Source organism: Vulpes vulpes, chromosome 2, assembly GCF_048418805.1.
Source record: "Vulpes vulpes isolate BD-2025 chromosome 2, VulVul3, whole genome shotgun sequence".
Lineage (NCBI taxonomy): Eukaryota > Metazoa > Chordata > Mammalia > Carnivora > Canidae > Vulpes > Vulpes vulpes.
Genome location: NC_132781.1, coordinates 91080432 through 91107640, shown reverse-complemented (window position 1 = coordinate 91107640; position 27209 = coordinate 91080432). Strand labels below are relative to the sequence as shown.

The 27209-nt window shown below is 36.5% G+C and overlaps 1 protein-coding gene across 5 annotated transcripts in view; it reads right to left on the bottom strand.

Moving 5' to 3' along the window:
* The window catches only part of LOC112921570 (ankyrin repeat domain-containing protein 26-like), a 112214-nt gene that overhangs the window by 4874 nt on the left and 80131 nt on the right, over positions 1-27209 (bottom strand). For all 5 annotated transcript variants that reach the window (XM_072749246.1, XM_072749247.1, XM_026000846.2 and 2 more), the window contains 7 exons: positions 27110-27180; positions 26628-26721; positions 22816-22928; positions 15127-15256; positions 4181-4471; positions 3125-3336; positions 1466-1694 (listed from right to left, as the gene is read on the bottom strand). In XM_072749246.1, coding sequence (XP_072605347.1) covers positions 1466-1694; positions 3125-3336; positions 4181-4471; positions 15127-15256; positions 22816-22928; positions 26628-26721; positions 27110-27180 — 1140 coding nt within the window. The remainder of the gene's footprint in view (positions 1-1465; positions 1695-3124; positions 3337-4180; positions 4472-15126; positions 15257-22815; positions 22929-26627; positions 26722-27109; positions 27181-27209) is intronic.

The following is a 27209-nucleotide window of genomic DNA, read 5'->3' as shown; positions in this document are numbered from 1 at the left end:
AATACAACGGCACTACATTCATATCTTTCAAGTTACTCTGAATGTAAACAAGCCAGATATCCCAACCAAAAGTCACATGGTATCAGAGTGGATAAAAAAGCAAGAGCCATCAATATGTTATCTGCAAGGGACTCATTTTAGACACAAGACAACACCAGATTGAAAGTAGTGAGTGGAAAACCATTTTTCATACTAATGGATATACATATATAAGCTCTGCTTTTTTTTTTTTTTTTTTTTAACCATTTTGGGAGGATGAATGGGAATGAATGGGAATGGGAATGGGAATGAATCCTCCCTGCTAGCTGGGAGGATTCAACAATACATTAAAAAGATTATATCCAGTCTCAAAGACTGGCCATCTTTATATCAGACAATTAGATTTTAAACCAAAGACTGCAATAAGAGATGAAGAAGGACACTAAAAAATAATTAAAGGGTCTACTCAACAAGGAAATAAAATAATTATAAATATTAATGCCTCGAAACTGGGAGCAGCCAATTATAGAAACAAATTTTCCTTTAAGATTTAAAAGACAGAGACAGAGGTGGGGGACACAAGCAGGGAGAGCAGGAGAGGGAGAAGCAGACTCCCCATTGAACAAGGAGCCCAGTCAGGGCTCAATCTGAGGACCCTGGGATCATTACCTGAGCCAAAGGCAGATGCTCAACCACTGAATCACACAGGTGACCCCAAAACATATAACATAAAAAGAAAAATCAATCTTTTTAGTGTTACAAGTTTATTTAATTCATAAAAAGAACTTACCATGGAATTGTTAAAATAATAAACATCCCTACATGGTTAAGCATTTGGATTCTAATCATTCACTTATGCACAGGGGTGGAAAATTTGGGTTACAACAAACTTTAAACTTCTTATAAACTATAGCTAATCAGAAAATAAGTTAAAGCATCTAAGTGTACTTCTGGTTAGTATATAATAATATTTACTTTCCAAAATCCAATTTAACATAGCATTTCAAGAAATTTAAAATGGGTCCATTTGGGGGTGCCTGGGTGGTTCAGTTGGTTAAGCATCCAACTCTTGATTCCAGCTCAGATCATCATCTTGGAGTCATGGGATCAAGCCCCGAGTCAGGCTCCACGCTCAGTGGGGAGTCTGCTTGAGATTCTCCCTCTCTCTCTGCCTCTCTCCCTGCCTGGCCTGTGAGCACAGTCTCTTCTCTCTCATATACATAAAATCTTTTAAAACTAATAGGATAGAATGTGTCAGTTTAGTTGTATTTATTGAATAAAATTAATAATTGGTATCTCTTGAAAATAAGAGCTCCAGGAATTAAAAAAATACCATAAAATTTCTGTCCTATTTCCTTATTAGCATAAACAAGTATCACTTTTACTTACTGAGCATTATTCAGTTAACTCAGAATTTCACCAAAGTAAAAACAAAAATTTTATTGGAAATCTGAAACTCAAGAAAAGAAAAGATAATATAACTGACCTTGGTCAAGTAAGTATCAATGCTGTTATTTGAAGGGCGCAAGCTTGAGGTAGGAATCACTACATTTTCTCTTGGAGTAACATTTCTATCCAGCAGTAAACTACTAGTCAGATTTCCAACATAAGGCAGTTCCAAGACGGGTCTCATAGTAAGAGTGCTGTGGAAAGGTCTGTTCTGCTGTTTCTCCACCAGATATTTGGTAGTGATATCTGCCAGCCTCTCACTAGTCCTGTGAAGATTATACAACACAAATGCTTAGTGTTTCATTTTTCTCCAAATCATTCCTAAATGACCTGCATTTTTTTAAGTTTCCATAATAGTAAACAGAATGTGCCATTAAACAGTGTTTTAATGCTGAAAATGTGACAGAGCAGAGCTACTATATATAACCATAGGTTTAAAACTGTTCCAAAGGAGTATATATGATTCTAGGGATTCCTAACTAACAAGAAATTCAAATTAGGGGAGGGAAAGAAATGGCTGTCCGTGATGTACACGGATTGACAGGTAATACTTGCTACCTTCTGGAATGGCTGTAACTACAAGATTCTGGAGGATGCCATTACACATATTTATATTCAGTAAACCAGTTTAGAGACATAAAAATAAACCATCCCTCAAAGACATTTTCAAGGATGTGCTTTCACCACTCTTGTACATTTCACTCATTACCTCAGAGAAATTGAGTATTTGGCACCGAGGAATAACTCAGACCAATAATCTCTAGGGGCCAGGTAGATCACAGAGCTGTGATCAGAAAGGACTGAAACAGCTCCAGAGGCAATTAGCTGATAACAGTTACCAAGACCCTGGAGGTAGAATCTGCCCTTTTTATCTTCCACATGCCCCCTCATGCCCACCATGACGCTATTTTTAGCCACGTTGGGATTTATTTTTATTTATTTATTTTTTAACATTTTATTTATTTATTCATGAGACACAGAGAGAGGCAGAGACACAGGCACTCTCTGCAGGGAGCCTGATGCAGGACTTGATCCCTGGATCAGGATCACGCCCTGAGCCAAAGGCAGACACCCAATCTCTGAGCCACCCAGGTATCACCACTTTGGGATTTATACTGCCTTTCACCCATATGTGAATCTTTCTGTATTTCACATGTACACCTTTATATAAATTAGAAAAGCTACAAAGGATAGTTTCCCTCCCCCCGCAAGGCTCTCTAGTAATAATACCAAAGATACAATCAAGAAAGTTAATTTACCAATCTGCCAGGATGTGCAGTATTGGCACTTGATCTTTTGGGTTAAAGATGTAATCTTCCAAAAATAAACTCACTAATATTTCTATTTAGGGTAATTCTGACAAACAATTTTATAATAATATGCTGTCTAAATTATAAAGCTTTAAACAATTAGTTTGTAAAGATGATGAGACCAGATTAACTGAGAATATTAAGGGGGAAAAAATAAAGTCATATAAAACCAAAAAAAAAAAAAAATGGAGGAGAGAGGCTAACTGTCCTGGATGAACATATAAAGTTAAGTTTATTTACAAACATTATTTTCCAAAATAATACTATTCAGTTGGTTTTCACTTCCTCACTTCCTACTCATCTCATAAACCCATCTCCATAAAAATTATGCTTTAGAGACAAATTAATAAGCTAAATCTATTTTCTATGATTCTGTTTTAACTTACTTGCTCAGTTTATTTGTCAATGACATTCGAATTTTTGATTCTTCTAAGTAGAGTTGCCTGTATTTTTCCAATTCTGCTTTATCTTCTTGAGAATTTTTGATTTTGGATATTTCAGATTCTAGCTCTTTAATTCTGAGTTCCAGTTGACCTCTTATTGAAGCATTATTACTTTCTCTTAACTGTTCTAAGTTTTCTTGAGATGCTGCTTGTGTCTAAAGCAAATTAAAAGCACAGTTTTAAAACAGCTATAACCTGGAAAATTATAGTATATTTCTTTCCTTTAGTTGTGAGTCAATGATTCAGAGAGGAATTTGAAAAAAAAAAAAAAGGTTAAGTGTAAAATATTTATCATCAATGTCACCTGAATTAAATCTGAATGATAAAATAAAGTTCAATCATTCTTATATTAGTACTAGTGTGATCTGATAATTCAAAGAACAAGAGAATCAATTAAAAATTTTAAAAAGTGCATAAAACAACCTAAGAATAACCCGATTCTTGATTTCTTCTCAGAGCATGTTCTCAGGGGTCCTGAGGCCAAGCCCTGTGTCACACCCAGTATGGAATCTGCCCAGGATTCTTTCTCTCCCTCTGCCAATCCCCCTGCTCATGCTCAATAAATAAATAAGTAAATAAAAAAAAAAAGAATCTTAAAAAAAGAAGAATAACCCAGGAATGGAATACGGAGCCCAGTGCAGGGCTTGATTTCACAAGCGTGAGACCAAGACCTGACTGAGATCAAGAGTCTGCTGCTTAACCAACTGAGCCACCCAGACACTCCACGGTAAAAGTTTTAAATCACAATTTTTTTCTTTTCCTCTTAATAGTCTTGATTCATACAAACTGGTCTTAAAAATAAAGTGGTTCTCAGGAGATCAATTTAGTGAGAATAATGATGAAAACAGAAATCTTTACAGGGAGGAAGGAATGCCTTCAGAAATCTACCAAACAGATTCCTGTAAAGGAAGCAGAGGCACCATACACAATGCATATAACCAAAGTGTAATTTGTAGTGAAATAAATGCAAGCATATCACATACAGATTAATAAATTAACCTGTAAAAATAGATTGACTTCTTTTAATTTTTCTACTATAACCAATCTTGCTCTCTCTTCAATCTCCCGTTTATACTTTTCTACTTGACTGCGTTCTACCACATTGACTTCTAAATGACTTCTGAGGTTTACTACTTTTTGTTCCAACTTCTTTTTATTCTTTTCTAGTTTTTCACATTTCCTCTCTGTTGCTTTCATAGATAGTAACTCCTGTTGAAGAACTTGATTTTTTGCATCCAGGTGTAGACATCTTGAAGATTCAGTTTCCAGTTTTGCTGTAAGATCATCAATCTGCATGAATAAAACAATACAGTTTGGAAGTGGAGTGAAAATAGTTTAATTAAAAACTATAACCAACATTATTTTTAAACATTTTATTTTTAAGTCTCTGAACTGAACCATAGGCTCAAATTCATAATGCCGAGATCAAGAGTCACATGCTCAGGCAGCCCTGGTGGCTCAGTGGTTTAGTGCCACCATCAGCCTGGAGCATGATCCTGGAGACCCAGGATCGAGTCCCACATCAGGCTTCCTGCATGGGGCCGCTTCTCCCTCTGCCTGTGTCTCTGCCTCTCTCTGTGTCTCTGTGCCTCCCATGAACAAATAAATAAAATCTTAAAAAAAGAGAGAGTCACATGCTCTAAAGCATAAGTCAGCCAGGTGCTCCCATTTTAAAAATAAACTCATTTGCAATAAAATATAATCTATATTGTAGTAGTCTTAAAATGTGAAACCTTGAAGAACTTAGAAAATCAAGAACAAAGTTAAAACCACTAGGAGTTACTAAAATAGATTTCTGCTATCATTGTCTTTGCCACACAACATTTGTACTTCATTTTATGCTTTTATTTTTCTATGACTGCTTCAGATATTTCCTCCATAAAATACCTGTAAGTCACCTGTTAGTAGAAACTCTCTTATACAGGCATTTAATTTAAATAAAATTTTAAAAAAGAAAAGAAAGTCTCTTACCCTTTCCCCCATCCTAACATGCCATAATTTTTTAAAATTTATTTATTCATGAGAGACATAGAGAAAGAGAGAAAGAGGCAGAGATACAGGCAGATGGACAAGCTCCACAGGGAGCCCGATGAAGGACTCGATCCCAAGACCCCAGGATCATGCCCTGAACCGAAGACAGATATTCAAACCACTGAGCCACTCGGTTGTCTCAATACTCCATTAATTTTTAAGAAGTTTTAGTAATATCATATTGACTTATGTAGGTGAGAAAATAAATGCTTCCTAAGAGAAGCCTTTGAAAATAAGACTCTCATTATTGAATCTATAAATACTGATTCTAATGCCTCAAGCCTTTTTCTGAATTACAAATGATTTACACTAATTTGAATTGCACTCCCAGGAGTAATGATTCTCAAGGTTAAGAAATCACACCTCTCAGTATAAAAATTTAGTGAGATGAATCATATACTTTTGGACAAAAAAAAAAAAACCTAACTGAATAGTGTTATCTTATAATCCTCTGTTACTTCCCACAAAACAAGAGAACATACTAAGCAACAAAAACAACCAAAAACCTGACAGATTTTCACTGATGCTGAGTTGGGAAGAACTTCTTTCTTCTGGATATGACTGATAAGACAAGGTGAGTGGATGTGGCGGTTTTATAAATTCTTTGACACTTTGCCCATGATAATCCCTCCCCTTAAAATGTGCTGACCTTAGTAACTGGTTTCCAGTGAATAGAATTCAGCAGGACTGCTGTGTAATTTTTAAGACTAGGTTAAAAAATGTGATATAGCTTCCACTGACATTCTTTTTCTAGGGAAGCTAACCCTTAGAATCTAGCTGCTGTGGGGAAGCCCAGGCCACCTGGTGTGTCTTCATGTAGACATTTCAGCTGAGACTGACTCAGCTAACATCCTAGCCAAAAGCCAGCCTCAACAGCCAAACATTTGTATGAACATGGTTTTAGATGATTCTAGTCCCCAGCTTCCAATCATCTCAGGTGATACTAAATGAAGAAGAAATGAGTTGGCCTTATTCAGCTTTGCCTAAACTAAACACTTGTGAACCAAATAAATGCTGTTTTGAGCAACTAGGTTTTGAGGTGGTCTATTATGCAGTAATAAACAACTGGCACAGATAACTGATATTAAAAATAGGGTGCTGCCATTAAAAAAAATTAAACCTAAACCTCCTTTGAACCAAGAAGTAGATGGAACCTGAAAGGATGCAGAGAAAAGTAAGAATGAAAACCAAAAGAGCTTCCAAGAGACTGTTAGTGGAAACCTGATGGCCCTTGAAGAGGCTGACAGCAAGGGTTCTAGGTAAGTGAAGAAAATGACACTAGAGGAAAAGGAACTCATGCCACAAACCACTTGAAAGTAAAATTGATATGAAAGATAAACTAAAGAAGGTCTATTCAGTATGAAAGAACCAGGATTAACTGGGTTCAAATATTTTTTCCACATTTATAGCCTTTCCAGATGCTGAATTTGTCAAATAATGCTAAAATAAAGAAATGGATTCTGAGTCAAGAACAAATACAGGAAAACATGGCCTATGGATGAAGCCAAGACTATAAAATGTTTTGTTAAGACTTCAGAAGGACTTAAGGTATGCCTCAAATTTCTTTAAGGATCTTAAGAGTATGAGCTTCACAGGAGACCTCAGGTGAAAAGTTTATCTCAAAGAGACCTGGGAGAGTGGCTTTTCTACTGACATAAAATCCATTGATAGTCACAGAAAAACTCAAAGAGTTAAGAAAATTACAGCATCAAAAACACTGTTTGCGAGTCTGGACTAAAAGAGACCTAGATAGCACAGATTGAAAATAGGCCTTTGGGTCTTATAAGTCCCACAGGGAGGAAGCAGGCTGAAAACACAGCTGCAAACACAAGTAATTTCTTAAGGACGGACAGCAAAGAGCCATGAAGAAAAATTTCCATGGTTAAGACTAAGTCCTAACTGAAGAACTGATAGCATGCATTAGGCTGCATTTCAAACCCGCTATGGACTAGTGTGATTTCCATCTTCTTTCTGAATGTAAGAGTCTTTAGCAAGTTACCAGAATGTTGTGTTTTCAGTAGCAGAGAACTGTCTCTTTAATTCTCAAGTCTTCATTCCTATTGAGAAGACTTGCACTCAAGGGACTACACAACCCTGGCACCTTATCCCCGCTGCACCTGATTAAGATGGCAAGATCTTGGACTCCATCCTGAACCCGATGCCATGATAACTGAGATTTGTGGGAGGTACTGGGAGGAGATGAGTGTATTTTTCATGTGAAAGGAATAATGAAAATTATGGCCAGTGGGTAAATTACACTAAAAATTTTGTTCTTTAAAGGTGTCCATAAGTTTTAAAATACCCCATTAAAAAAAAAAAAAAAAAAGACTGTGGGCTAACCTTAGTGACTGGCTACCAACAAACCAAATATGGTCAATGTGATGTTGTGTGTATTCCAAGGCTAGGCTACAAAAGGCAACACAGCTTCTGCCTTGTTCTGTATCTCAGGCTGCTTACTTGGAATTTAGCCCCTCCTCTTGTGAGGAATTCAGGCCACAAAGAGAGTCCAGGTGAGCCAGTGTAAGCATTTTGGCTTGCTTGCCCTAACTAAAATTCTAGGCAATAGCCAGCATCAACAATACCAGACATGAAGTTTTTCTCTTGGTTTTTCCCCATTTATGATATTATCTGTGATTTTTTCATATATTCCCTTTATTATTGAGGTATGTTCCCTCTAAACCTACTTTGTGGAGGGTTTTTATCATGAATGGATGTTGTATTTCATCAAATGCTTTTCCTACATCTATTGAAATGATTATGATTCTTCTCCTTTCTTTAACTAAGATGGTGTATTACACTGATTGATTTACAGATATTGAATCACCCGTGTTACCCAGAATAAGTCCCATTTGATCATGGTGGTGATTTTCTTAATGTATTGTTAGATTCAGTTTGCTACTATTTTGTTAAGGATTTTTACACTAGAATATTGGCCTGTAATTCTCTTTGTGGTGTCTTTATCTGGTCTTGGTATCAGGGTAATGCTGGCCTCATAACATGAATTTGGAAATTTTCCTTCCTTTTCTGTATTTTGGAATGGATTGAAAAGAATGTGTACTAACTCTTTCTTTAAACACTTGGTAGAATTTGCCAATTTGCCTCTGAAGCCATCTGGTCCTGGACTCGTGTTTGTTCTCAGTTTTTGGATCAGTGATTCAAGTCGTCTGCTGGTTATTGGTCTGCTCTAATTTCTTCCTGCTTCAGTTTTCATAATTTATATGTTTCTAGGAATTTATCCATTTCTTCTAGGTTGTCCAATTTGTTGGCATATATTTTTCATAATATTCCCTTATAATTGTTTGCATTTCTGCATTATTGGTATTTCTCCTGTGTCATTTGTGATTCTAATTGGGTCTTTCCCTTTTCTTTTTGATAACCATGGCTAGAGCCTTGTCAATTTTATTAATCTTTTCAAAGAACCAGCTACCGTTGATCTGTTCTATTTTTATCTTTGTATAGTTTATATATAATTTATTTCTGCTCTAATATTTTTTAAAGATAGAAGGCGGGGTGGGGGGGGGGGGGGACCGGGCAAAGGAAAAGGGAGAGAGAATCCTCCAGTAGATTCCTTGCTGAGGTTGGAGTCTGAAGCAGGGCTCAACTCCAGGACCCTGAGAACATGACCTGAGCCAAAATCAAGAGTTGGCTGCTTAACTAACTCAGGCACCCAGACACCCCTATTTTTGCTCTAATTTTTATTATTTTCTTCCTCTGCTGGCTTTAGGCTTTGTTTGTTGTTCTTTTTCTAGCTGCTTTAGGTGTAAGGTCAGGTGGTTTGAGATTTTTCTTGTGGCTTGAGGTAGGCCTGTATTGCTATATACTTCCATCTTAGAATCACTTTGGCTGCATCTTAAAGGTTTTGGAAAATTGAATTTTCATTTTCACTTGTTTCCATGTATTTTGAAATTCCTTCTTTTTTTTTCCTGGTTGGCCCACTCATTGATAGATGGATGTTTTTTCACCTCCACGTTTCTGTGGTCTTTCAAGACTGTTTTTTGTAGCTTACTTCTAGTTTCATAGTATTGTGGTCAGGAAAGGAGCATGGTAGGACTTCAGTCTTCTTGTACTTATTAAGGCCTGTTTTGTGGCCTAATACATGATCTATTCTAGAGAATATTCCAGATCTGTATTCTGCTGTTTAAGGATGGAACATTCTGAGTATCTCTTTAGTCCATCGCCCATGGCCCAGTGTGTCATTTAAAGCCACTGTTTCCTTGTTGACTTTCTGCCTATTCATATAAATGGTGTGTTAAAGTACTGAATTAGGGATTTCTATGCCTTCCTAAAATATCCAAATTGTACACTGTGTTCATGGATACTTTTGTGACTAGGAATAAAAGCAACTAATTCCAATTAATATATACATATAAAATAAAAATAACATGCCATACAATTTTCTTGTGTTATTACCAATTAGTTCTTTCATGTTTGTCATTAGTTGTTTTATGTATTTGGGTGCTCCCATGTTAGGTACATAAATATTTACAATTGATAGATCTCCTGTTTGTCCACTTTGTTATAAGGCCCTTCTTTATCTCTTGTTACAGCTTTGTTTTGAAATCTATTTTCTCTGATATAAGTATTGCTATTCTTTCTTTTGACATCTATTGGCATGATAAATGTTTCTTCATCTCACTTTCAATCTGCAGGTATCTTTAAGTCTAAAAGGAGTCTCTTATAGGCAGAATATAGACTTGTTTTTTAATCCATTCTGACATCCTATGTCTTTTGATTGGAGCATTTAGTCCATTTACATCCAAAGCAATTATTGATAGATATGCATGTGTCATTTTGCAACTTGTTTTGTGGTTGTTTCTGGAAATTTTCTCTGATTCTTTTTTGTGTCTTTGATGTTTTGCTGATTTTCTATATTTGGATTTCGTTCTCTTCTTTGCATGTTTATTAGTGGTTTTGCCTTTGGTTTTGGGGTGTGTGTGTGTGTGTGTGTGTGTGTTTAATATTTCTTGCAGGGCTAGTTTCACAAACTCCTTTAGTTTTTGTTTGTCTGGAAAACTCCATCTGTCCTTCTAATCTAGGTAATAGGCTTGCTCAATAGAGTACTCTTGGCTGCAGATTTTTCCCACCACATTGAATATATCATGCCACTCCCTTCTGGCTTACAAAGTTTCTGTTGAAAAAACTCCCACTAACCTTAAGAGATTACCCATGGAAGCTTCTGATTTGTTTTCCTGCTTTTGTTTTCTTGATTGGTGTATTTTGCAAATTTAATTATAATGTGTTTTGATGTGGGCCTGCTTTTGTTGATTTTGTTTTTGTTTTTGTTTTTTAAATTTTCATTTATTTATGATAGTCACAGAGAGAGAGAGAGAGAGAGAGAGAGAGAGAGAGAGAGGCAGAGACACAGGCAGAGGGAGAAGCAGGCTCCATGCACCGGGAGCCTGACGTGGGATTTGATCCCGGGTCTCCAGGATCGCGCCCTGGGCCAAAGGCAGGCGCTAAACCGCTGCGCCACCCAGGGATCCCGCTTTTGTTGATTTTGATGGGAGTTTTTTCTGTGCCTCTTAGATCTTGGTATCTGTTGCCATCCCCAGATTAGAGAAGTTTTCAGCTATTCTTGCTTCAAATAAATTTTCTTACCCCTTCTCTCTCTCTTCTTTTACTGGGACTCTTATAATATGAATATTACTACATTTGATGGAGTCACTGATTTCCCTAGGTCAAATCTCATTTTGCATAATTCTTCTTTCTCTCTCTTATTCAGCTTCCTTGCTTTCCATTACTTTGTCTTCTAGGTCATTAATTGGTTCCTCTGCTTCCTCCAGTCTGATGTTCACTGCATCAGGTGTGTTCTAATTGCATTTATTGCACTCTTCATCTCGGATTTTTTTTAAACTATTTTATCTCTGTTGTAAGGGTCTCACTGATATCTTCCATTCTTTACCCAAGTCCACTGAACACCCTTATGGTCACTGCTTTAAATCCTCCATCAGGCACGTTATTTATATCAGTCTCACTTTAATCTCTGGTACTGTGGCCTTATCGTGTTCTTTCATTTGAGATAAATTCCTCTGTCTTCTCATTTTGTCTAGGTCTCTGTCAGTTCCTCTAGGTTAGAAAAGCCAGTTATGTCACCTGTTCCTAAAGTAATGGACCACTGAAAATGGTCACATAGTGCCCAGGGCCTGGCGCTTCAGGGAGTGTCTCTAGGGTGTGCGGCATGCACTCTGCTACTGGGTTCTGGCTCCTCTATCCCTCAGGCCAGTCATCTGAGAGATAGACTCTCAATATCTGCTGTGGGCAGTGTTTGGTACCTGGCCTGAATCTAGCAGGTCTTAACTAGCTTGCGAAATGAGACCTGTCCACTCCACTGGATCTGAGACCCTGCAAAACTCTGGTTGGGATACATAGTGTTGGCAGGGGTTTGTACTGGTCTTCTGGGGGAAGGGCCTGCTGTGCTGGAACTGAGGCAAGCATGATTGAAAAGGGCAGTTCCCCTGGAGTGAAAATGGGTGGTGGTTGGTGTAAGCAAGTTAGGCAGCTGGTGTCAGAGTGGCACTGATTCCCACAGGTGGCTCTGTGTTTGTGCTCAGGGTCGGGGGAGGGAAATGGCACCAGCCAGATGGTTCCTCTGTTCCCAGAGACGTGTCCCCATGAACACTGCCTCTCAGGGACATGGTCTGAGAAGAGTGAGTAACTTCTCCACTCTGTGCCCCTGGTACTCTTCAGATCACTATTTCCATGCTGTATGCTCCAAGGTAGATTGCCTGCTGCCTCTCTCCAAGCATAGTACCCTACAGGTTCTATCCCAGCCAAGCCCAATAACCTTTAAAATTCTAGGCTTTAAGCCCCCTTTGTTGCAAGAACTGCCAAAATTCAGCTGCTCTCCTTTTCCAAGGCAGTGGCTATGTGCATTCCCAGGTGTTCCTCTCTCCTGCCCTTCACCATGACCACTACTCCCTCCCATCGGCAGCAAATAGGATCCAAGGCAGTGGCTATGTGCATTCCCAGGTGTTCCTCTCTCCTGCCCTTCACTATGACCACTATTCCCTCCCATCGGCAGCAAGTAGGATCTGTTTCTCTCCTAAACTATATGTCTCTATACTTCCAACTTTCTTTGAAGTGGCCTCTTCTCTCTCTTTAGTTGTGGCCTTTGTTTTTTCAGTCTTCAGGTAGATTTCTGAGGCATTTAGTATGACTTGATAGGTATCTAGTTGTATTAGTGGGACAAGGTGAGCCTGGGCTCCTCCTACCCTGCCACCATCTTCCTTTCTCTATGATATTTTTCTAAGATTCTCTTCAAATTACAAATTATTAAAACTAAGCAGGAACATTTCTTTTGAATTTCCCTTTAAGTTAAGGGAGAACAAAGACTGACAAGCAGAGAGACATATGATTTGAAGTATAACAACTGAACTAGAAAGAGTTTAATAAGCAAAATGGAACCTTTTACCTGATTTCAATTAACTGCAATTCTGAAAGAAATAGGCAGCTTTGAGGGTTTCTAAATCAATAATCTTCATTCTACCTTCATCAGTGATGAAATAAAGAGAACATTAGGAAATAATTTCTAATCTTTTCATTAGCAAAACAAATGTATTGTTCTTTGGCACATTTAAATTAAATACAAATTCTCCTTTATCTTACTGCAAGCTTATTTTTGTGGGGAGGTAAGACTGTCTCATCTTTATATTGTACTACAATGCTTCTCCATATCATACAAATTGGCTTTGAAATTCTTTTGTAATTCAAATTGCTAACCTCATATTTGTCTCTGATAATTCAATTAGATACAACCTGATATTTTACAGGTATTCTTGAAATAATGTAATGCAATGTTTATTCCATTAATTATGCATTGAGCTATCAAACTACACTATGCATATCTCTATTTCAGTAAAATAAGATGGATGTGGGCAACTGCATTTTCCAAGAATGTAAGATCTGTGCCAAGAACAGGATCGGCACCAGTGCTGTATGCACGAGAACCAGGTCAAAAGAGTATCTAATTGTGAACTTTAAAGATGATGGATGGATCAGCAAGACTTCCAAACAGGAAGGCTAATAGCCCAGAGTTAACCTTTTATACAAATGGTACTGAGACAAATGGATATCCACACACAAAGTAATAAAATCAGACCTCTACCTCATAACATATATACAAAATTAACACAAAATATTAAGAGCTAAAATTATAAAACAGAAAAAAACATAGGTGTATATGTTTATGATTGGATTTGGCAACAGTTTCTTAAATATGGCATCAAAAGACAGAAACAGATTAAATATTTCATCAAAATTTAAAAAAATAAAAACTTTTATGCTTTAAATGTAACCATCAAGAAAAAGTGAAAAGGCAAGGTAATGAATAAAATATTTGAAAATCCTATATCTGATAAGGGATAAGTAGTTAGAATATATAAATAACTCTTACAATAATGAGAAAACAATCCAATATAAAAATGGGCAAAAGAAATGATTAGTTCTTTAGGGAAGATATAGAAATGAATAATGACCACATGTAAAGATGCGATACTCAACATGACCAGTTCTAAGAAAAATGCAAATTAAAACCACAAGATAGATGGAACTCAACAAGTGTATTATGCTAAGTGAAATAAGTCAGAGAAAGACAAATACCATATAATTTCACTCATATGTGGAATTAAAGAAAAAAAAACCAGATGAACATAGGGGAAGGGGAAAAAAGAGAGAAAGAGGCAAACCATAAAAGACTCTCAACTATAGAGAATAAATTTAGTGTTGCTGTAGAGGTGGGAGGGGTTTGGGCTAGATGAGTGATGGGTATTAAGGAAGACACTTGTTCTGATGAGCACTGGGTATTTTTTTTTTTTTTTTATTCAAGAGAGACACAGAGGGGTGGGGGGGCAGAGACACAGGCAGAGGGAGAAGCAGGCTCAATGCAGGGAACCTGACGTGGGACTCGATCCTGGGCCTCCAGGATCATGTCCTAGGCTGAAGGTGGTGCTAAACCACTGAGCCACCAGGGCTGCCCAGCACTGGGTATTTAAATGAGGAATCACTAAATTCTACTCCTGACATCAATATTACATGATATGTTAACCAGAATTTAAATGAAAAATTGAAGCAAATGAAAATACCCCCACAACATGTCATTTTATACCCAATAGGATAGTTATAATAAAAAATAACAGTTAACGACAAACATTGACAAGAATCAGCGAAAATGAGAACCCTCAAACACTGGTGATAAAAATGTAAAATGGTGCAGCCAGTTTGGAAAATAGTCTGGCAGTTCCTCAAAGGTTTAAAAAAAAATGTTAAAGGCAGTTACCATATGAACTAACAATTCCATTTATAAGTATATACCGAAGAGAAATAAAATGTTCATGCAAAAACTTGTACATGAAAAAAAAAAAACTTGTACATGAGTATTCACAATAGCATTGTTAACGACAGCCTAAAAGCAAAACAATCCAAATATCCACCAAATGATAAATACATAAATAAAATGTGGGCTGTCCATACAGTGGGATATTATCCAGCAATAAAAAATAATAAAGCACTGACACATACTACAAAATAATCTAAAGATATGCTAAAGGAAAGAAGGCAGTCAGAAAAGATAAAATATTTTGTGATTCCATTGATATGAAATGTCCAAAATCAGCAACAAATCTATAGAGACAGAGAGTAGAGTAGTAACTCCCTATGGCTAAGAAGAATAGGGAAGGGGAAACTAGCATGAGGTGACAATTAAAGGGCGTAGGGTTTCTTTTTAGGGTGACAAAATGTTCTAAAATGGATTGTGGTAATCTCTGAATATGCATCTTATGTTCATTATATCTCAATAAAGTTATTACCAAAAAAATATATCAAGTATGCAAAATTAACATACAAATCAGTATTTCACTGCTCAAAGCATGGAGTGATTTATTTCTCAATGATTTTAGAGTCCAAAAACTAAAAATTACCTTATGTTTTAGCATATTAATCTGAATATGCATTTCCGTTTGACTGGTTTTTAAATCTCCATAGAAAGGAAGCTCTCCATTTTCATATTTACTTAACATCCTTCTTGTCATGTTTAAGAGGTTCTTAAATCTGCAGAAGGTATAGAATGAGTAAGTCAGGTCCTTTAATAGAAAATATTTAATACTTATTTATTTATTTATTTATTTATTTATTTATTTATTTAAATACTTATTTAAATAGATAATATGTTCTATCACATAAACAAATCTATAAATTATGATAACTCATTTGTTCTAATCTCACATTGTTTGAGAAAATACCAACTAAATTATATTCCTAGGTAAAAAAGTATGAAAAAGATTTTTACGACACATATGGCAGTTAAAGAGTTAATAGGTAACTATATTAAGAGTTCTTGTAAGTTATTTTTAATATCTATTTTCAGTATTTAATATAAAAACTGATCTATTATTAAGTGGTTATCAACCAGAGACTAGTAATCCACGGTGAAGAGGAAAAGCATCCTCATCTATTAATATTTTAAACAGACACAAAAAATACATTTTGGTACCTACCTACCTGTCTACAAGAAGAAAAGAAAATACAGACAAAAAACATCAAAAGAGATCATTCAACAGAAAGAGAAACAGGAAAGAAAAATATTTAAAGTCCGAGTTCAGAGGAAGAAAAAAGAGGCAGAGCTTTAGAAGAAAAGAAATCAGCAGAACGATAATGTAATAGTCTATGAGACTATTTTAAAGAAATCTAATATCTTGGCTAGCAGACTCTTAGCAAAGCGAGGGGATGCAAAACAATGCAGAGAACACAGGTAAATGAGAGAAAGTATTGACGAATCAGAGCACAAGTTAAGTACTCAGCAAATAAACAGAAAGGAAGCCAAGGGGGAGCTTCAGAACATCAGAAAGACATTTTTTTATCTGAGTGGTAAAAATGCAATTGTTCATTTTATTCTTAAGTCAGACATATATTTTTGTATGAATGATATATTTTATAACTAAAAAATGCAGGAAGAAAATGTAAGCCACATGAATCAGAGATGGCAGAGGAACAGGAGAACATAGTTTTGTCTGATCCCAGAAATTCAGCCAGAGAGCTATCAAATCATTCTGAACACCCTGTGAAATCAACCAGAGATCTAAGGGAAGAATTGCAGCACTTCTACAAATAGAAAAGTGACCACTTTCTGCAAATCTTTTTTAACTTTCATTTTTACAGTTACATTCTATTCTTTCATTTTACCTAATTTTACTTCTGTATACATGTAAGTCATTCTATCTTCTCTTTCCTTTGGATAAATTACTCTAAAAACAGACCAAAATGTACCTTGGATATAGAATATTGCTCTGTTCTGTTCAACTGGCTGATAATATTGTTCTCATTTTGTCTTTTAATTTCCATTTTTACACTTACTTTCTATCCTTTGGTTGTATCTAATTTTATTTTTGTATATATACAAGGTTTCCTTTCCTTAACATTCTGGGATGCAATTTCCTAACAAACAGACCAAAATATACATAGGATCCAGTGTACTGCTCTGCTCTTTTCAGCTCTTTAATTATATTATCTCCTTTTTTAACCTTTTTATCGTTTTTGGGTCTCTTCTGATTTGTTTAGTGTATTTCTCTGGGGTCATCTTTGCTATTTTTATATTTTGCTCTCTCATTCATCTATTCTTCTCTGGACAGAATGACAAGATGGAAAATCTCACTGCAACAAAGAGAACAAGAGGCAGTACTGACTGCCAGGAACCTAATCAGTATGGATATAAGTAAGAGGCTGGAGCTAGAGTTCAGAATAATGACTATAAAGATAATAGCTGGGCTTAAAAACACACAGAAGACTCTAGAGAATGCCTTTCTGGAGAAATAAAACAACTAGTATCTAATCAAGTTGAAATAAAAAAGGCTATTATTAGTGAGATGCAATAAAAAATGAAGGCTCCAACTTCTAGGATAAATGAGGCAGAACAGAGAAGTAGTGATATAGAAGATAAAATGATGGACAATAAAGAAGCTGAGAAAAAGAGAGAGAGAAACAACCACTGGATCATGACAGGAGAATTCAAGGGATGAATGATACCATAAAGCAAAACAATATTAGGATAATTGGGATCCTAGAAAAAGGAAGTAGGGGGCAGAAGGCATATTTGAGCAAATGAAAGCAGGGAGACCTTCCCTAATTTGGGGAAAGAAACAGGCATTCAAGTGCCAGGGGGCACAGAGAACCTTCCTCAAAATCAATAAAAAACAGGTCAATACATCAATATGTAATAGCAAAACTTGCAAATTTCAGAGACAAAGAGAAAAATCCTGAAAGCAGCTTGGAACAAAGAGCCCAGAACTGACAAGGAGAGAAACATTAGACTGGCAGCAGATGTATCCAAAGAGACCTACCAGGCCAGAAAGGGCTGGCATGATATATTCAGGGTGCTAAACAAGAAGAATATGCAGCCAAGAATACTTAAGAATATTTTATATATCAAGGTCATCATTGAAAAAAGAAGGAGGGATAGAAAGCTTCCAGGACAAACAGAAACTAAAAGGATTTGTGATCACTAAACCAGCCCTGCAAGCAGTACTAAAGGGGGAACTTTAAGCAAAAAGAGAGCCCAGAAGAAACACAGACAAGAAAGGAACAGAGACAATGCAGTGAAACAGGGACTTTACAGGTAATACAATGGCACTACATTCATATCTTTCAATAATTACTCTAAATGTAAACAAGCCAAATGCCCCAATCAAAAGTAACGGAGTATCAGAGTGGATAAAAAAGCAAGAGCCATCGATATGCTATCTACTAGAGACTCATTTTAGACACAAAGAAAACTCCAGATTGAAAGCAAGGGAGTGAAAAACCATTTATCATGCTAATGGGTATTAAAAAAAAAACCAGAGTGGCAATTTTTTATATCAGACAAATTAGATTTTAAACCAAAAACTGCAATAAGAGATGAAGGAGGACACTATACCATAATTAAAAGGTCTATTCAATAAGAAATTGAACAATTATAAATATTAATGCCTCTAATGTCGGAGTGGCCAATTATAGGAGCCAATTTTCTTTTAAGATTTTATCTATCATCTATCTATCTATCTATCATCTATCTATTTATTTGACAGAAATAGAGGTGGGGGACACAAGCAGGGGGAGCAGGAGAGGGAGAAGCAGACTCCCCATCGAACAGGGAGCTCAGTCAGGGCTCGATCTGAGGATCCTGGCATCATGACCTGAGCCAAAGTCAGACGCTTACCCGACGGAGCCACCCAGGCCCCCTATAGGCCAATTAACAAAATTAAAGGAACACCTTGATAGTCATACAATATTAGTAAGGGCTTTAACACACCACTCACTGCAATGGTCAGATAATCTAAGCAGAAGATCCACAAGGACACAAGGGCTTTGAATGACACACTGCACAAAATGGACTTCACAGATATCTTCAGAGCATTACATCCTACAGCAACACAATACACATTTTTCTCAGGTGCACATGGAACATTCTCCACAGCAGATCACATACTGGGTCACAAATTGGGTCTCAACTGGTACCAAAAGATTAGGATCGTCCCCTGCATACTTTCAGACCATAATGGTTTGAAACTGGAACTTGATCACAACAGGAATTTTGGAAAGAATTCAAATACACAGAGGTTAAAGAATCAAACTGGGGAATTAAAGCACAATTTTAAAAACTCATAGAAAGAAATGATAATGGAAACATAACTGCTCAAAACTTTTGGGATGCAGCAAAGGTCATCCTAAGAGGAAAGTATATAGCAATACAAGCTTTTCTTAAGAAACAAGAAAGGTCCTAAATACACAACTTAACCTTACACCTAAAGGAGCTGGAGAAAAAACAGCAGATAAAGCTTAAATCCAGCAGGAGAAGAGAATTAATAAAGATCAGAGCAGAAATCAATGAAATAGAAAAGAAAGGAACAGTAGAACAGATCAATGAAATCAGGAGCTGGTTCTTTGACAGAATTAATAAGATAGAAAAATCTCTGGCCAGACTTCTCAAAAAAGAGAATGGACCCAAAGAAATAAGATTGTGAATGAAAGAAGACACATCACGACCAGCACCAGAGAAATACAAACAACTATAAGAACACATTCTGAGCAACTGTATGCCAACAAACTAGGCAATCTGGACGAAATGGATCCCTTCCTATCAAAACTGAAACAGGAAGACACAGAAAACCTGAACAGACCCATAACCAGCAGTCATCAAAAATCTTCCAACAAACAAGAGTCCAGGACCGGGTGGCTTCCCAGGAGAATTCTACCACATGTTTCAGGAAGAATTAATCTATTCTTTGAAGCTGTTTCAAGAAGAATTAATCTATTCTTTGAAGCTGTTTCAAAAAATAGTAATGGAAGGGAAATTTCCAATGCTCTCTGTGAGTCCAGCATTACTCTGATCGCAAAACCAGACCAAGACCCCACCCAAAAGAAGAATTATGGTCCAGTATCCCTGATGAACATGGATGCCAAAATTCTCACCAAGATGCTAGCTGGGAGGATTCAATAGTACATTAAAAGGATTATTCACCATGTCCAAGTGGGATTTATGCCTGGGCTGCAAGGGTGGTTCAACATCTGCATATCAATCAATGTGATACACTACAATAATAAAGAAAGGATAAGAACCATAGGATCCTCTCAACAGACGCAGAAAAAGCATTTAACAAAGAACAGCATCCTTTCTGGATCAAAACTCTTCACAGTGTGGGGAGGGAGGGAACACAATACCATAAAACCAATCGAGGAAAAGCCCACACCAAATGTCTTTCTTACTGGGGAAAAACTGAGAGCTTTTCCCGTAAGGTCAGGAACATGACAGGGAGGTCCACTCTCACCACTTTTGTTCACATAGTCTCGGCAATTAGACAACAAAAGAAATAAAAAGGCGTCTGAATCAGGAAAGAAGAAATCAAATTCTCACTCTTTACAGAGGACATGATATCCTATGTGGAAAACCCAAAAGACTCCACCCCAAAATTATTAAGACTCATACAGGAATACAGCAAAGCAGCAGGATATAAAATCAGTGCATGAAATCAGTTGCATTTCTATACATTAACAATGAGACAGAAGAAAGAGAAACTGAGGAGTTAATCCAATTTACCATTGCATCAATCACCATAAGATACTTAGGAATAAACTTACCTAAAGAGGCAAAGGATCTTCTGAAGAAGACAGGACATTCAAGAAAGAAATTGAGAAAGACGTAAAGAATTGGAAAACCATTCCATGTTCGTGGATTGGATGGACAAATATTGTTAAAATGCTTATGTTACCTTGAGCAATCTATACATTCAATGCAATCTCTATCAAGATACCACCAATTTTTTTTCATAGAGCTGGAGTAAATGATACTAAAATTTGTTTGGAACACTAAAAGACCCCAAATAGCCAAAGAAATGTTGAAAAAGAAAGCCAACGCTGGTGGCATCACAAGCTGGACTTCAAGCTCTACTACAAAGCTGTGACTGGCACAAAAGTAGGCATGTTGAACAATGGACCAGAAGAGAAAACCCAGAAATGGACCCTAACTCTATGGTCAACTCATGTTCAACAATGCTGTTATCTAACGGAAAAAGGGCAGTCTCTTCAACAAATGGTGTGGGAAAATCAGTCACATGAGAAGAATGAAACTGGACCATTTTCTTACACTGTACACAAAAACAGACTCAAAATGGAATGAAGATCCCAACGTGGGACAGGGATCTATCAAAATCCTAGAGAACACAGGCAGCAGCAACTTTTCTGACCTCGGCTGCAGCAACTTCTTGCTAGACATGTCTCCAAATGCAAAAATGACCCACTGGAACTTCATCAAGATACAATGCTTTTGCACAGCAAGGAAACAGCTGACAAAACCAAAAGACAACTGACAGAATGGGAGAAGATATTTGTAAATGCCTTATTAGATAAAAGGCTGGCATGCAAAGTTTATAAAGAGCTAATCAAACTCAACACCCAAGAAAAATAATCCAATCAAGAAATGGGCAGAAGAAATGAATGGACATGTTCCCAAAGAATATATACAAATGGCCAACAGACATGAGAAAACATGCTCAACATCACTTGGCATCAGGGAAATACAAAACAAAGCCACAATGAGATACCACCTCATACCCTTCAGAACAGCTAAAATTTACAAGTCTGGAAATGACAGATGTTGGCAGGGATGCAGAGAAAGGGGAACCCTCTTATGCTGTTGGTGGGAATGCAAGCTGGTGCAGCCACTCTGGAAAACAGAACAGAGGTCCCGCAAAAATCTGAAAATAGAACTACCCTATGACCCAGCAATTGCACTACTAGGTATTTATCCCAAAGATCACTTTGGTAGTGATCCGAAGGGGCACCTGCACCCCTCCATAGCAGAAATATTCACAATAGCCAAACTAAGAGGTCCAGATGTCCTTTGACAGAGGTATGTATTTAGAAGATGTGATATAAATATAAATGTGTATCTATCTATCTTTATATATCTGTATATATACAGAGAGAGAGAGTGTGTGTGTGAAAGGGAGACAGAAAGTGAACGGAATGTTACTCAGGCATCAAAAAATGAAATCTTGGGACACCTGGGTGGCTCAGTGGTTGAGCATCTGCCTGTAACTCAGGAATGATCCCGGAATCCAGGATGGAGTCTCACATCGGGCTCTCTGCATCGAGCCTGCTTCTCCTCCTTCTTGCCTCTGTCTCTGCATCTCTCTCTGTGTGTGTGTGTCTTGTGAATAAATAAATAAAATCTTTAAAATCTTCTAAAAAGAAAAATGAAATCTTGCCATTTGCAATGATGTGATGGAACCAGAAAGACAATCGGAGAAAGACAATTATCATATGATTTCACTCATATGTGGAATTTAAGAAACAAAACAGGGCAGCCTGGGTGGCTCAGCGGGTTAGTGCCTGCCTTCAGCCCAGAGCCTGGTCCTGGAGACCCGGGATCGAGTCCCACTCCCTGCATGGAGCCTGCTTCTTCCTCTGCCTCTCTCTCTCTCTCTTTCTCTCCCTCTGTGTCTCTCATGAATACATTTTAAAAAAATCTTTAAAAAGAAAAGAAACAAAACAGAGTAGCATAGGTGGAGGGAAGGAAAAGTAAAAGAAGATGAAATCAGAAAGGGAAACAAACTGGAAGACACTCTTAATAATAGAAAACAAACTGCAGGTTGCTGGAGGGGAAGGTGATTGGGGAATGGGGTAAGTGGGTGATGGGGATTAAGGAAGGCACATGATGGAATGAGCACTGGGTGTTATATAAGACGCATGAATCACTGAACTCTACCTCTGAAACTAATAATACACTAAGTTAATTAATTTAAATTCAAATTATAAAATAAAAAGAAACAGAAGTCAAACCAAGATAATTTTTGATATTGTTACATGATGACAGGTAGGTTTTTAGATATTAGAATATCTGTTTTAAGAACACTACTAAAAGGAAAGATTATCTAAGAACAAAGATATCTTGCAGAAATAATTCAAGGTGGACAATGAAAAGTGCAGTTGACTACCTATGTTAAAGGCATTGTTGTTATTATTTAAGGAATCACTGAACAGTAAATGTAGTATTTTGCAAAAATTTCTATTTCTGATTTATAAATTACAATTCAATTAATTAATGGTTAAAGTGATGTGAAATATTATAGTCTTACCCAGTATTCTCTTTTTCTAATTCATAATTTTTCTTCACCTCTTGATCCAAACTGAATTCCAGAGATTGTTTTAACTCCATACATTTCTTTAGACTTTCCTTTTCATCGCTAGGCTTTGAAAAAAATTTTTCAAGAAAATTAGTTTCAAAAATCTAGAGACTCCTTTTATAAAATGTTATTTCTCATGAATTCATGAGTAATATGTGTTTAGACAGGTTTATAAGATACATATAAAATATAGTTTATGAACCAAATGTCAATAAAAACAGATTTCAAAAATAAGGACATTTCTTAAAACAGCTTAAACTGATTCTATATTTTCATCATTTTTTCCTAGAATTTAAATTGCCAAAATTTACTCATGAAATAGAGGTTTTTATCCATATTAATACTAAGTATTAATGAAAAAAATTAAAGTGGTTATACTTACATTTTAGTTTCTAAAGATGCCCTAGAAACATTTTCATCAATATCTTAAGATATTCTTGGTTTTGTGAGATCATACCTTATTAAGATAATATCTGAAAAATTACCATGCAGTCCCCATTATAATTTTGAAGATCATCTAACTTTAGGATACTTTCATTCTCTGGAAGCATTTCAAACATTCTCTGCAAAATTTCAATTTCTTTTTTTCCATTAACCACTTTTCTCTTTAAATAAAATTTAAGTCTTCCCAATATTATATAAAAACGTTTTCTTACTCTTGTGGCATTTTCTATCATCTTGCTTTTCCCCTTTCACTGGACTTGAACATTCTTTAATGTGTCATCTCACCCACAGATTCATCTTTTCATTGCTTCTTTTACACTAAAATCTGACTTTCAATCCTGGAATTCCACTAAAAAATCTTGAGGGTCATCAAGGATCTTCTTTTAAAAGTCCTTAACCTGCTTTACTACTCAGCAGCAGCTGAAAACAATGACCATACCCTCCCTCTGCTCTTCTAATCCTATTTGATTTCTAAATGACACCAATTGCTGACATTTACTCCCTGACCCTTGCTATTCCTCTTTTGACAGGCTCTCAGAGTTCTCCAAATCCCAAGGCTTCAAAATCAGATTCTCTAATCTACATTTTCAGCCTTGACCCATTTACTGAGGTCATCTGTACTTTTCCATCTTCCTTCTAGTTCTTCATAGACATTATTTTCAACCACTCACTCAAAAGCTGTTACCTGATGTGGATTACCTTTGTAGTTAGCTAATCTGTTATTTTTATATTTTTAAAATTTATGTACTTGAGAGAGAGAGCACAAATGGGGAGAGGAGCAGAGAGAGAGGGAGAAGCAGACTCCCTGCTGAGGAGAGAGCCTCATGCAGGACTCAATTCTGGGACCCTGAGATCATGACCTGAGCCACAGCAGACGCTTAACCCACTGAGCCACCCAGACACCTCAACACATCTAATCTTGTACATTTTATGTTGACCCTTTTTGATATTGAGTGTATTTTTTTTTAAGATTTTATTTATTTAATCATGAGACACACATACACACACACACACACACACACACACAGAGAGAGAGAGAGAGAGAGAGAGAGAGAGAGAGAGAGAGAGAGGCAGAGACAGGCAGAGGGAGAAGCAGGCTCCATGCAGTGAGCCCCATTTGGGACTCGATCCCAGGACTCCAGGATCATGCCCTGAGCCGAAGGCAGAAGCTTAACCACTGAGCCACCCAGGCATCCTGAGTGTATTATTTTTTAATCTCAGGGGGCACCCTTACCCTCAGGATGCTGACCATTGTACTTTGTCTTGCCTTTTTGTTATATTGCAAAAGTTCTTCCCAAGGGTCAGATTATGAATGGTTTGTCTTTGTTTCCTTTTGAATACTTTCCTATTCCATAGAGATTTGGACTTACGGAAGTTTTCTTCTAAATTCTTTTCAGATACACACTTGATTATATTGTTCAGAAGCTTAAGTCGGCTAGAGCTATCTCTTCTTCTCAATCCAGATTTCTTCACCTCAAAATTGTGTCCATCAAATATCTTAACACAGGTAGTCTCTGTCCTGGGGATTTATGAGGTAAATAAATGAGGTTTCTGTTTTAAAGGGTAAGCTTAAAGTGGCTAATGTTGGGCTGGCAGGATCAAGGGGAATTGGGAGGCACCAATAATATGGTGGCAGACCTTCCATTTTGTTACCCCCGCCTCAGAACTTTCCTGCCACCAGCAGACCGCCCAAGGACACGTCATCAGGGGTACACAGGACCTATGTAGGAAAACTGAACCGTACCTTACCCAACCTCCATATAAGGGCATAAGCAGTTATTGCCCCATACCAATTCCACCAGTAATATGCCCTAATACCTATCACCCCAAACAGACATAACCCCTTACCTCTTCCCTTAGAAAGCTCACATGTACTCCTTTTGGGTGTGACTTCCCTGGTTTCACTCCCTTGCGGGGCCATGGAACCTTGCCCCAGAGCGTGTTCCATTAAAAGCCTGCCTCAACCAACTTTTGCCTGGCCTCTCTATTTCATTTCACTACCAATTGGATTAAACCTGACAGCTAATACTTTTATACCATTACTCTAATTCATTTCTATAGGAATCTACAGAATGTCTATGGATATTCTTACAAACTCTGTAACATGTGATGGCTTCCCTAATAGATTCCTGTATGGCATTGTAGGGGGGACAACTCATGGCACTCTCAGTCACAGAGATAAGACTCCTTACCAACATTTTGTCATGTTAACTGCATGAAAAGTACAGTAAAACAATTTGAGTAGCTTATATGAAGTCATGAAAAAAAATTTTCTTTCGATGTTTCTTTGGCCACAAAAAGGACCAATCAACAGAATGTGCTCATTCTAATGAAATTTGCATGTACATAAACTTGGTGACTGAAAGAAACTAGTTGTAGGTCCTTCTACCTCACTGTTCCAACTTAGAAGTCACAATGCAATCTTCTCATTGGTAACCACTCCTACAAAGGAGGGTATGAATGGCATGATAATCCTGTACTGCTTGGTAAATAGTTATATACTTTTCACTACCTATCAACGAGTTGGTGTCCTGGATTGCACATTAATCTTTTCTGGATTGAATTGTTAAATCTCTGAAAGCCAGATTAACTCGAGGGAATGGAAAATAATTAGTTGCAATGAATGCTAGGAGCACTGTGTTACTATGTAAGGTCCTGACTGAGCAGTCACTTCTACTTTTTCACTGGCATTTCTTTTCTTTTCAAAATCCAACAAAGAGAAAACTACATTCCTTTGAGAAAAATGTTTGTATAATTACCTAGTAGTCATTCTTTTTTTTTCCTAGTAGTCATTCTTAATGAAGACAAGTTACAAGTTTGTAATTACAAATCACTACAAATTATTAGTAAAGTAATCCATTCTCAAAATCTCAGTAAAGGGTTTAGATTATAAGAAAAATTCAGAATTCAAGATCAAATTATTTACTTAAAGTTTGGGGAATTTTTAAACATATTGAAAAATATTAACAGGGACTCAGACATTAGTATACCAATATTCACAGCAGCATTACTAACAACAGCTAAGAGGAGAAAAACCCAAATGTCCACTGACAGTTAAACAAAATGTGATATATATAAAATATTGCTTTGTTTAGGCTATCACAGTCTGTTTTATTAAAATCTTAACTACAAAAATTATTAATTTATGAATTCAGTCAACTTTATCTATAAAGAGGAATTATACCAATAGTAGTTAAGTAGCAACAATATGAATATTTTTATGAGTGAGAATGTTCATATTATCCAAAATGTTCTTATACACTACTACTAGAGAAATAAAACTCCTTCTCAGTAGGACAGAAATGAAGAGACTGACTTACCGAACTTGAACTTAACAGGTCTTCCTGAAGCTGTTCAATTTGGCCTGCTTGCTTCTTGATTGTAACTTTTAACTTGGCATTTTCAACTTCAAGCCTAAAATGCATATTTTAAAATATTTATTCTCAGACACAAATTTTAAACATACCACATAATTTCTAAACAAACATCTAAAGGTCTTACATAAATTCTTAAAAATTTAAAAAGTAGATTTGGCAATTGTGCCATTTTTCTGGATGTAATTCATAGTTAATGTACAAAATTTAAAGTTCATAAGCAAAAATTATGCATTTCAATATCATGCAAAGCTGAAATTTTTACCCAGCTAAACACTGATGTATTTATCATAATGGATATATTTCTCATACTATACTACTTATCTGCTTTATAAATACTCAAGTTATTTTCTGTGCTGCTTTAAATTGTCTCTGCCTCTGTGTGTCTCTTATGAATAAAGAAATAAAAACTTTTTTTAAAAAATTACTTTTGTATGTGATCTTGCGACTTCTCAATACATCCTACAGCCTCTGTATGTCGATCCTGTGCTTCACGTAACTAAAAGAGAAAAGAAATACTTTTAACTA